At 47.5% G+C, this 12,892-nt stretch overlaps 1 protein-coding gene across 14 annotated transcripts in view; it reads left to right on the forward strand.

Annotated features, from left to right (window-relative positions):
- Window positions 1-10,459: 10,459 nt before the first annotated feature.
- Window positions 10,460-12,892, forward strand: part of TACC1 (transforming acidic coiled-coil containing protein 1) — a 125,527-nt gene continuing 123,094 nt past the window's right edge. For 8 of the 14 annotated variants that reach the window (XM_069572966.1, XM_069572972.1, XM_069572984.1 and 5 more), the window contains exon 1: window positions 10,722-10,812. Coding sequence is in view for 9 of the 14 variants with exons in the window: in XM_069572971.1 (XP_069429072.1) it covers window positions 10,772-10,812 (41 nt within the window). In the remaining 5 variants the exon portion in view is untranslated. Of the gene's footprint in view, window positions 10,813-12,892 lie in introns of all 14 variants that reach the window. The other 6 variants (XM_069572969.1, XM_069572978.1, XM_069572980.1 and 3 more) reach the window with 4 other exon arrangements.

Raw genomic sequence — 12,892 nt, forward strand, 5'->3', positions numbered from 1 at the left:
GGCTTCTCTTACTGTGGAGCGTGGACTCTAGGATATAGAGGCTTCAGTAGCAGAGCACAGGCCCAGCAGTTGTGACGGACTGGTGCCTGTGGGATCTTCCTGGACCAGGGATCAAACTCATGTCTCCTGCATTGACAGGCATATTCTTTATCACTGAGTCACCAGGGAAGACCCCCAAACCCTAATTTTATGGTCAGGAGACTGGTTTCAAGCTCTATCACTTGCTCTGACTGACAAACCTCCTAACCTCTCTTAGCCCCCAGTCATGCCCTTTGTACTTAGTCGGTTCCAGGCATCTCACAAGGAGCTTGGCTGAGCCGGTACTGGAGAGGCAAGAACATAGCACATAAATAAACATACACTGTTATGGTAACTCTAGGATTATAAGGTCGTGCATGCCTGCTAAGTCGCTTCAGTTGTGTCCAACTCTTCGTGACTCCATGGACTGTAGCCCGCCAGGTTCCACCGTCCATGGGATTCTCCAGGCAAGAACAGTGGAGTGGGTTGCCATGCCCTCCTCCAGGGGATCTTCCCAACCCAGGATCGAACCCAAGTCTCTTATGTCTCCTGCATTGGCAGGTGGGTTCTTTACCACTAGTGCCACCTGGGAAACCCATAAAAAGTAAAAGTGAAAGTGTTAGGTGCTCTCTGTGACCCCATAGTTTTATCACCAGCCAGGTCCCTCTATCCATGAAAATCTTCAGGCAAGAATAAAGGAGTGGGTAGCCATTCCCTTCTCCAGGGGGTCTTTCCCACCCAGAGATCGTACTTGGGTCTCCCACATTGCAGGCAGGTTCTTTAGCATATAAGGTCAGAGATGCTCATTTATTAACAGTAGTTACTGAAGGCCTGTCATGTACCACACTCCCTTGTAAAAGCTGAAAATGTAAAGTAGACCTAAGTCCATGGCTGGGGGAGACGGATAATAAACTGTCAACAAATAAGGTAAAATTGTTCTACCAGCTGATGTCCATGGCTGTGGGGGAAATGCATTTAGGATGATGGCATAGAGTAAGACTGGGGTTGGGAGGTGGGCACTGCTTCAGTTAATCCAGGTGGTCAAGAAAGGGACAGAGAAGAAAGTGCCCTTATGAACAGAACGACCCTTGGACCAAGGCACATGGCAGCCTCTGGGCCCTGAGTGAAGAGGGCTCTGAGCATCCTCACTACTTTACTGTTGGGACGCCAGGGAAATGCTTTTCCACTCTGCTGTCATGAGGCAAAGTAACACGGAGAGGATTAGCATGGCGGGGGCCACTCAGGAGAGGGGAAGGACAATGAACTAATGAGTTAATTGGTTAAACTCCTCTCAGATGGCATCGGTGCAAAGAATACTGCCTAAAGAATTGTTTCCCAGAACTCCGAACATCCGTTGTTGTTTTTTGTTTTTTTTTTTGGGGGGGGGAGGTTTCTTTGTGTTCTGGAGATGCCCATGGTGCAATGTTAATAATTCATATTTCTCTTAAAGTTGTATGTAGGTTGGTCTAAAGGTAGATGCCTGATGCATACCGATTATTTTCCTTGACAACGACATGGACATGCAAGACTCATCAAAGGAGAATTTTTAGAAAGAAGAATATTCAAGGCTTCCTTGGTGGCTCAGTGCTAAGAATCCACCGGCCAATGCAGGAGACACAGTTTCGATCCCTGGTCCGGGAAGATCCTATAGACCTCGGAGCAACTCAGCCCGTGCACCGCAGCTCCTGAGCCTGCGCTCTTGAGCACATGTTCCACAACATGAGAAGCTCTTGCACTTTAACAAAGAGCAGCCCCGACTCACCACAACTGGAGAAAGCCCCCGCAGCAGAAAGACCCAGCACAGCCCCAAAGTAAACGATGAACATTTTTTAAAAATTAATACAACTTTGGTAAATACTCCTCCAAAGTTCTTCAGCTTTATTTAAATAATTCTAAGTTAAATGGTCACACCTGCCAACTATCATATGTATTTATGTCATCTTAAATAATTTTGAATGTTTGAGGAAAATAACTTCTTGAAAACATACATGAGAGCATTTTTAACTTTTCATTGTGTACACTGAACGTTCAGTTACATTTTTAATGACAATATATTCAGATTTTGTACCTCTGAGGACAATAACATTTAAAGCCTTTTAGATCATTCATCTCAATAGAATACAAATTATGCAAAGATGATTTTATTAGTGATTTCACTTAAAAGCAAAACAATGAATTTTTGTGAAGTAAACATATAAGTTATGAATAATGTATGTCTCTCTCGTTCATTCTAATGCCACCCGCCAACCCACAGACCCCTCAAATATGCACAATAATAATTAGATTCAATTTTGTTTTGTATTTTACTAACATATAGTCATAAAAACCATAAGTTTATGCATATTTTTCCATTTTGCCATTAGAAAGTCATTTGTCACGGTAAGAGGACATAGCATACCTTATATTAGAGTTCAGTGGTGTGGGGGCCTCCATTTGCAGTTTCTTCCTGGGCCCCTGGAATGTTAGAGGTGAGCCTGTGGGGAAAGAGGCCGTAACACAGTCAAAGGTCCTGAAGCAGCAAAGCGTTTGGTGTATTGGTGCAGCCCAGCCTCGGTAGTTGAGGTTGGAAGGGTGGGCCGGGCCTTGTGACATGGTGAGGGGTTTAGAGCTCCCTATCCTGAGAAACCAGGGGAGGGTGTTAGGCTGGAGAAGATGGTTCTGGCTGCTGTGCAGAGAGTGATATCTGGGGAACCAGGGACCTGACTGTCAAGCGGCTGCATTAGTCCCAGCAAATGAGAGTGCCTTTGACTTGGGTGTCAGGAATGGAGGTGATGAGCTGGTCATTTGAAGGAATTCAAATACAGAATTACTGATGAATTGAGTGTTGGGGTAGGGAAAGAGGGAATGATTTCTAGGGCTTTGGTTTGAGCAACTGGTGTATAGTGGAGGGAACCTAGAAAGCAGAATGAGAACGTGGAGAAGACCTTGTACAGTGAGTCCCCTACATACGAACCTTCAAGGTTCGAACTTTCAAAGATCTCAGTGTGTGTTCCATCAGTGTCAGGCCTGAGTGACATTGCAGCTTGTCCTTTGACTTCTATTGTTGACAGTCCTTCAGCTCCACCATCTCCCACCTCCCCTCCCTTCTCCAGTCAGTCAGTAACTCTTCTTGCCTGTTCACGCAATGCCAGCCCCTAAATGCCAGCTGTTGTATTGTACTTTTATTAACTTTTTTTTTTGCCGTATTGTACTAACTTTTAAAAGTATGCTATACTTTTTAAGGTACTGTAATGTTAGATTGGAGAAGGCAATGGCACCCCACTCCAGTACTCTTGCCTGGAAAATCCTATGGATGGAGGAGCCTGGTAGGCTACAGTCCATGGGGTCGCTAAGAGTCGGATACGACTGAGCGACTTCACTTTCACTTTTCACTTTCATGTATTGGAGAAGGACATGGCAACCCACTCCAGTGTTCTTGCCTGGAGAATCCCAGGGACGGGGGAGCCTGGTGGGCTGCCATCTATGGGGTCACACAGAGTCGGACACGACTGAAGTGATTTAGCAGCAATCTTGGATTAAAAGTGTTTGTTTTTTGTGTTTGTCTTTACATATTATTTGTGCTTAAGTATTATAAACCTATTGTAAAACAGTGCTATACAGCCAATTGTGTTAGTTGGGCGCCTAGGCTAGCTTCATTGAACTTATGAACAAATCTCACTTACCAATATACTCGTGGAATGGAACTGGTTCACGCGTAGAAGACTTACTGGGTTTGGAAGAGAAGTGCTGCTTAGGTATAAGTGCTTATGCTACAGGATAAATCAAGAAGCTAGAGGAAATTTTAGTATTGTAACTTCTGTTCCTATCAACAGCCTTGCGGGTCTCACTGGGGTTTGTGACCCAGGTGCCAGGTGGAGCCTGACCATCATCCCTGCCAGATTTTGACAGGATAACTAAACAATTGGGCTTCCCTGGTAGCTCAGCTAGTAAAGAATCCACCTGTAATGCAGGAGACCCCAGTTTGATTCCTGGGTCGGGAAGATCCCCTGGAGAAGGGATAGGCTATCCACTCCAGTATTCATGGGCTTCCCTGGTGACTCAAACAGTAAAGAATTCACCTGCAATGTGGGAGACCTGGGTTTGATCCCTGGGTTGGGAAGATCCCCTGGAGGAGGGCATGGCAACCCACTCCAGTATTCTTGCCTGGAAAATCCCCATGGACAGAGGAGCCTGGCGGGCTACAGTCCATAGGGTCCAAAGAGTCAGACGCGACTGAGCAGCTAAGCACCACACATAGGAACTATCAGCCACTGAACTTGTTCCCAACTTTGAAATTCTATGATTTTAAGGTGACAAGGTAGGCCCTCAAAGTATTTAAATTTGAAGAGGAGGCTTTTTGAAGAGAGAAGAGGAGTCAGTCTGTAAACGTGGAGATGTGTGTGTGGCAGACTTTACACCAAAGAGGGTGCACCTTCACGCAGACGCCCTACAGCCGGAACTAGAAGCCTAGACTAGACGTCGCCGTGCGCTCTTCTACGAGCCCACAGCGCTAGCCCTCAAAGCCACGGACCACGACGACCAGGAAGAAGGTTAGGGCACAGCTGCTCTGTTAGTTGTCCTGATAAAGAAAGTGGGGCTAAGCTGCCACTTGATGGTGGATGGTACTGTTACTGAGAGGTCTGGCTCAAAAGCCAATTAAGAGGCCACGTTGGTGGACAGTTCGCTTTATTTTGGATGCCAGCCACTAAGGTGGGGGCAGGGGGAGGGCGGATGTCTGTCCAAAGGCCGACTCCACCCCCTGGGCGGGGCAAGAGTTTTAATAGAGAAAGGGAGGGGGCTCCGTGCAGCAACAGCAGTCAGCTCTGACAGTCAATTTGAAATTGGTCATCAGTGGTCTGACCAGCATCATCTTTTGATTGTTTTAAGTACAGTTAATCTTCAGTTCCAGGGTTGGTTTGTTTCCATTTCTTTGAGGCCAGTTCTTGAAACTGTGCAAGATGGAGCAGCTTATGTCATGCCTATAGTCCGGTCATCACACAGCTAACTTTTCCACCTGGTGGGGTTTCAGTATCTATGAGACAGCTCACAGGATATGGCTCAGAATAAGATCTATAGCCCTTGGGAAGGAACTAAAGGTCCCTGGCTATGCGTAATGACTGCATTATTTGGTCTCCTCTATTTCCTTTGTTTCTGTATTTAAGCATTTTGATTAAACTTATTCTTCAGCTAAAGTTTTTCCATAGACAAAAAGCAGGCAGAGGACATGGGAGGCTGCTGTGTTTCGATACGATCACACAGCCAGCTGGTGCTGGACGTAAACCCTGAGCCCAGAAGCTGGGACTTCCAGCCCAGCGTGCTTCCCACAAGTAGAGTCTCTCTTCCTCGGGTGAAGCAAGGGGTTGTGCAGGGCCAGGACCTGACTTCAAAACAGGCCTCAGATTTCTTGCAGTGACAGCACATTCAGGCCATTTTCAGCTCTGTAGAACCTTATCATAAATCCCAAGAGCTCAGAGTTCTTTCATAAATACAGCAGCATCATGCCCACTGTCATTCATTCAATCGACCATTCAGTGGAACATTTAGATGAGTGGCAAGCTCAGCGGTACTCAGGACACAAAAAAGAACACAGCGTGTCCTCAAGGCGCTGCCCGCGTCTGTGTGTGATGGGGACGGTGGAGGCGGGGGACACACTGACATCGAAGATTCCAGTGCAGTGCGTTCGGTTGGGAACCGTGGTGGCAGTGTGCCCAGGGTCCCTGGGCATGGCCCAAGACTGGCAGCAGAGAAGGGTAGGTACCGCACCTGCCAACACTGAGCCCTGGGCTGCAGTCAGGGGCTGCTACTGCTGCTGCTAAGTCACTTCAGTCGTGTCCAACTCTGTGTGACCCCATAGACGGCAGCCCACCAGGCTCCCCCTTCCCTGGGATTCTCCGGGCAAGAACACTGGAGTGGGTTGCCATGTCCTTCTCCAATGCATGAAAGTGAAAAGTGAAAGTGAAGTTGCTCGGTCGTGTCTGACTCCTAGCGACCACATGGACTGCAGCCCACCAGGCTCCTCCATCCATGGGATTTTCCAGGCAAGAGTACTGGAGTGGGTTCCCATTGCGTTCTCCTGAGAGTTAAACACCCGATCAGTTGCTCAGTCATGTCCAACTATTTGCAACCCCATGGACTGTAGCTCATCAGGTTCCTCTGTCCATGTAATTCTCTAGGCAAGAATACCGGAGTGGGTTGCCATTTCCTTCTCCGAATTAAATAGGAGAGAAGGGAAAAGTGTTGAAAGCCGTTTTAGGAAAAGGGAACAGAGTGCACAAAGGTAAAAAAGGAAGACAGAACCTGACACATTTGAAAATTTTCCTGTATTTGCTCGGGAGGCCGGGCCGGGGGAGGGGCGGGACATGGGATGAGGAGTGGGCGGGGCCAGGAACTGTCACTTCAAGACGCTGGTGCTTCAATCCGAAGCAAGTGAGATTCCCAGGCCTTCAGGCTATTCGCTCCAGGGTCAAGAAATGCCTCCTCCTCTGGGGTGAGGGAGGGTGTGGGGTGGGGGTGATGCTTAACCAGTGGAAATCTTCGGAGCGAGTATCAAGGATAAGCACTGGCTCAGCAGACCAGGAACCTATTCATCACCAGGTACCTAGCCTGTCAGTATGTGCTTACTATATCTTTGTCATATGAACGAACGATGTGAATGCATCCGTAGAGATTCTTTGCTTTGTTCCCCCACTGCCCCTTTCTCTCATGGGCCAGGCCCCAAATCTGATTAGCTGGGGTTGGAGAGAGAGGAGCCCCATGGGTTTTGTGTGTTAGACGGCTTCAGGCAAGCCGTCAACTTTTATCCTCAGGACACCCTTGCGGTCCATACTGCAAATCCACAGTCTCTTACCCAAAAGCCAGGTGTGCTTCGGAATTCTGATTCATTTCAGATTATGGAAAGGTAGCGCTGACATTTTATGATAGTAAGCCCTCAGTGGACCCAGGGAGCACCTTGCCATCAAAAACAACATAAACACTTTCTGCCGGGAAATGTAAGACTATTCACACTATGTAGGAAAACACGTAACCTCAGGTCGCTTTAGGTCACGTCTTGCTGGCAAGTGAGTTACGAAACGCTTCTAGTTTGCCGAGTGCACAGTCTGGAATGTTGACAAGGGAGTGTGGACCTGTGAAATCCTTGCTTTTTGGAGGAGGCAACTGAGGTTCCCAGAGTCAAACTCTACTCAGAGAGGGGGGATCTGAGTTAGCACACAACTTCACCCAGGTCCAAAGCCCATGCTCTTTCCACAGCACATTCTGGACTCCTCTGCTGGTCTGCTGCCTGATGCAAAAAGGGATAAAGGGCAGACGTTGCTGATTCTCAGCTGCCCCAGCAATCAGTCAGTTCAGTTGCTCATTTGTGTCTGACTCTTTGCGACCCCACGGACTGCAGCACACCAGGCTTCCCTGTCCATCACTAACTCCCAGAGTTTACTCAAACTCATGTCCATCATGTCGGTGATGTCATCCAACCATCTCATCCTCTGTCATCCCCTTCTCCTCCCACCTTCAATCTTGCCCAGCATCGGGGTCTTTCCCAATGAGTCAGTTCTTCGCATCAGATGGCCAAAGTATTGGAGTTTCAGTTTCAGCATCAGTCCTACTGAATATTCAGGACTCATTTCCTTTAGGATTGTCCCAGTACTCTTGCCTGGCAAATCCCATGGACGGAGGAGCCTGGTAGGCTGCAGTCCGTGGGGTCACTAGGAGTTGGACACGACTGAGCGACTTCACTTTCACTTTTCACTTTCATGCGCTGGAGAAGGAAATGGTGTTCTTGCCTGGAGAATCCCAGGGACAGGGGAGCCCGGTGGGCTGCCGTCTATGGGGTCACACAGAGTCGGGCACGACTGAAGTGACTTAGCAGCAGCAGCGGCAGCAGCGATACCAAGTTTGGAAAGTTTTCTTCCTGGAATAACAATGCCGCCATCTAGTGGGCAAACCTGAGAATGACATCCGATGGACACGGAGAGAGAGGTTGATTGGCATGGAGGTGGCCTCTGTAAAGGGCTGTGGAATTTTCTTTCCCTCTGTAACCTTGCAAGCCGTATTCCAGGGACCAGGAAGCTGCTAATAAATTACCTCTATGTAGTCCATCCTTCAAAACAGAAGAACGATAATAAGAATGAAACTTCTTTTACCCAGTTGCCAGAAATTCTGGACCACTTTCACCATTCTCCCTCAGCACCTCTCAGAGCATCTCTTCCATAACATGACTCTCCCATGCTTCAGACTTTCCATCAATTACAGAACCAACTCCATAGGCCTGGTTAAAACCACACATGCCCCTCCAGCCATTCCCCATGACATACATTGTCTGCTTTCGCCGGGCCCTTATCTTACCTGTTCCTTCTATTGCCAATGACACTGCCTTCTTGTTTCCTTTGCCAGACTCATAACTCCTGCACATTCCGGGCTACCTGGAATATGGTAGGCGTTTGATCACTTTTGAGAGATGAAAAATGAGAATGAATGTGTTTCATTAGCTTAAAACACCCAAAATTTTTTTCATTAATTATATACACATACAGTCAGAGCTGTCAGGCTTCTAAATCTCAGGTAGTTTTACTTTCAAAGTCCTTAACATGCAGTTTGGTAGAGTGCAGGATAGAGAGAGTTTGGGGATATTTGTGTCCCCAAAGAAGGAAGATTATTAAAGAGTCTCAATACGCAGAATAATGTGTTCCTCTTAGAACATGATACTTGGGAGCTCCGTGGTGGTCCAGTGGTTAAGAATCTGTCTTCCGATGCAGAGGACATGGTTCAATCCCAGGTCAGGGAGCTAAGATCCAACACGCCGTGGGCTATTGAGCCCATGCACCACATACAACTAGAGAGATGCCCCCCACCCCCGCGCTGCAGTGAAGATCCTGTGTGCCACAGCTAAGACCGGACGCAGCCCAAAATAAATAGTAATAATAATGAATGACTCTTTCCTCGAGTTTCCCGCAACCTCTTTTCTTTTCTCAAACAGTGTCTTGAATTTCTCAAAATAAACCTTCAGATGAGTTAGTCAAGGAAACAAGAAACTATACCCAAACTATGGCACTTAAGAAGTTGAGGTTAGGTTACAAAATATACAGAAATAGTTATCTTTTCAGGGATGTGTATTATTTTTGCAATAGCTTTAATTAGATATAATTTACGTGCCACAAAGTCACCTATTTAGAGTGTACAATTCAGTGATTTTTAGTATATTTATACAGTTGTGTGATAATTGCCACAATCAGCTTGAGAACATTTTTATCATCTCCCCCACTAAAACCCTGTACTTCTGTACCCTGTACTATCTCCTCCCAGCCCCCAGTTCCATCACCACCCCAATCCTTGACAACCATTAATCTACTTCCTGTCTCTAGGGATTTGCCCATTCTTGACCTTGCAGGATAAATGGAATCATATAGTTTGTTATCTTTTGTGTTTGGCTTCTTCCACTTTAGCATGATGTATTCAAGGTTCATCCACGTTGCACATAAAGGTTTGTGCGTGTGTGCATGCTAAGTCACTCCAGTCATGTCGGATTCTTTGCGACTCATGAACTATAGCCCACCAGGCTCCTCTGCCCATGGGGATTCCCCAGGCAAGAACACTGGAGTGGGTTGCCATGCCCACCTCCAGGGGATCTTTCCCATCCAGGGATGGAAATCCAGTCTCTTTCATCTCCAGCGCTGGCAGGAAGTATCCCAATTTGTGGTGGCATTTGACAGTTCACAGACATGACACCCTCCAGGTGACTGTTGACAGCTAAATCTTAGGGTGCCTATTTGCCCCACACATCCCCACCCAGCACCTCCAAGAATCACAACCAGGAATCTTCCAACCTCATCCCTTGCAGGGGAGGTGGGAGGGGCTGAGGAAGAGGAGCTTGTAATTGGACCTGGTCTCCATTTAGGAAAGATAGCCATTCCTGGGCTTCCATCATAGAAAGACCTAGAACTAGGAGAGAGCTGGAAGCCAATCACTACTCCTCCCCTTTGACACGCAGCACGCGTGGCCAGTGGGCAAAAGTGTGTTTGGGGGTGAGAGGAGGCTGACCCAAGAAGGACCCCAGAAGCCCACAAACTAAGAACATTATCTCTGCCATCTTTCACCAATTTTATTATTTTTGTTATTTTTCCATTAGAGGGGTAGGGGGAAAAAGTCAGGAGGGATGTGGGTGTGTATATTTCTTGGAATCCAAAGGTTCAGAGAGGGGAGGAAATTCATCAAAAATGTCCCCAGTACAAAAGTTGGCAAAACAAATAGCTCTCTCTCTCTCTTTTTTTCAATCTGAACTGTGTAACAGGAGAAATTCTCTCACAAGGGGAGAGTGTTCCTGAGCCAAGTTTAGGCCTAGGGAAAATTTTCCAGCATGTCAGGAACGAAGCTGACGGTCCATTAAGGAGGGAAAAAAAGCAAAAAAAAAAAAAAAAAAAGAAGGAAAAAAAAAGTGCTGGAGGAAAGCGTAAGGCCAGGGAAAGCTCCAGGATTCAGACAGAGCTTTGCATTCCAGACCGGGCCGCAGTTGAGAGACCCCAGGAAGCTCCCTCTAAAGGGAGGCTGTGGAAATGCACCCTGGGCTCCCAGCCCTAGTGCACACTTCCTGTTCTGCCCCTGGACATTCAAGCCAAAACTTACAAAACATCCTTTCCCCTGGAACCAAGTGCTTGCTTAGGGAGACCCACCCCTCCCCACGTCAGTGATCTCAGCCTGCCCTCCCCTTCCTTCCGCGGAACCTCTCCCACATCAGAGGCGCTCGGCTTCCCGAGCAGAGATGCTGGATCCGCCGTAGCAGGTGATGCCGAGGGAGCGAGGCGACCGGGGACCACTGGGCACGAGGTAGGAATGAGGGGCTGGGCGCCCTGGGTTCACTTGGCATTTACTGAGCAAAGCGAGGGCTTGACCTTTAAGCCTCGGGCTGGGGTGTTTTCTGGCTGATGGGAGTATGCGGTAGGTGAGTGGACTTTGGGGGAAGTCAGCCTTTCTTTTCCCTCTTTTTTTCCAAATCTAGCTTTAATTCTGGAGTCTCTGGAAGCACACCGTTATTTACCTGGTGTGGCAAGTAAGTGCTAGGGCAGAATTCTGGGGATTCCTTGATTTCTTTTCTCTTTTGCTTTCTTTTCTTGGAGAGAGGGGGCATGGGGAGGGGAGTCCTGGAATATCAGGGAAGGTTCATAAAGACATTCAGCTCTGAATAGATTCAGAGAAAAAGGACCACGTGGTTGCACAAGGAAAAGGCATTTTTGACTTGATGAGCTGGGGTCCAGCTGTTTCCCAGCACCTGGGTCATGTGTCTTCCTGGCCCCTGATGCCCCCCTCCCACCTACCCCCACAGCCTGCCACCTGCTGTCTTGGAGACACACACCTTGAGCTGTTTCTCAGCATGGAGGTGTGGCACACGGCCCCAGTGGCATGTGTTAATGGGCAGAACCCAGGCATCCCTAGAGACTTAGATGTCTGTCTGTGGTAGAGCTAACTGGTCTACCTGGAAGGCAGCATGTGGCTTGTTAAGGACATACCCCAGCTGGTGGCTGAGAGGCTGGCCTTGGCAGCACATGCTGACATTGGGCTGACAGTGAGCTCAGCAGGGCTTCTGCACAAGGAATGCTCAAAATTTTATGAAGCAATAATAAGTGAAGCATTTCAAATGCCCTTTCTCTGAACTCTATGGCCTTTACTTCTCTGCAGGACGCATTTGGCTCCTTATCCACATACTGCCTTGCACTGTTTTCTGGGCTTGCCTGATAGCTCAGTTGGTAAAGAATCTGCCTGCAATGCAGGAAACCCTGTTTCAATTCCTAGATCAGGAAGATCTGCTGGAGAAGGGATAGGCTACCCACTCCAGTATTCTAACCAGCCAAATAAATGCGAGTATATTGGACAAATGAGCCATAATCTGTTATTTGGTGATCCTGAGACGGGTACTAACTCTTGTTGAGTCCTGGCTGTGTGCCAGGCACCATTCTGAAGGTGGCAGGTATCATTATCATCCCCACTTTACAGATGAGGAAACTGAGGCTGTAGACACAACTAGTAAGTGCAGAGGAGGAATCTGTACTGAGTCCAGGCCACCATCCTCTGAAACCAGGATGGGGTTTGACTCTGGGGTCCTGCATTGTCTAGCTGGGTGACTTCAGACAAGTTAAATATCTTCAGCCTCAGTTTCCTCATCTGCAAAATGAGACAATACTAACCCCACCTGACAGAGGTGTTGTGAGAGATAAGTTAATCTTAGAAATTATTTTACTGAAGCAGGTCAACGATTCAGGCATGCTCCTCCCAGCCCCTATCTACCCTGTGCAGTATAAACACAGAGGAAACTTTTGCAACTGAAAAGCTTCAGGGCCCTGTAGAAGGTAGCAACGGTGCCTTGCTAGGATTTGTACCTTAAACGAGGAACACTGGAGTTCACTTACCAGCCAGTGCAAACCTGTAGCCACCAGCTCACTAGACTCTAAGTTCACTAAGAGCAAAGTTCATATCGTATACAGGTTCTGCGTTCAAACAACTTCGGACGGCCATCTCCAAAAAAATTCCAGAAAGTTCCCCAAAGTAAAACTTGAATTTGCATGTGATTATTTACATAGCATTTAGATCATATTTGTATTTAGATTGTGCTTACATTTAGAATGTATTTACATTCTTGTATTAGGTTTTAGAGATGATTTAAAGTATAAGGGAAGATGTATGTAGGTTATATGCAAGTACTGTGCCATTTTATGAGCGTCCTAGGTGACACTAGTGGTAAAGAACCTCCCTGCCAGTGCAGGAGATGTAAGAGACATGAGTTCGATCCCTGGGTAGGGAAGATCCCCTGGGGGAGAGCATGGCAACCCACTCCAGTATTCTTGTCTGGAGAATCCCATGAACAGAGGAGCCTGGTGGGCTACAATCCATAGGGTTGCAAAGAGTCAGACAC

The sequence above is a fragment of the Ovis canadensis genome, chromosome 26, assembly GCF_042477335.2.
Source record: "Ovis canadensis isolate MfBH-ARS-UI-01 breed Bighorn chromosome 26, ARS-UI_OviCan_v2, whole genome shotgun sequence".
Lineage (NCBI taxonomy): Eukaryota > Metazoa > Chordata > Mammalia > Artiodactyla > Bovidae > Ovis > Ovis canadensis.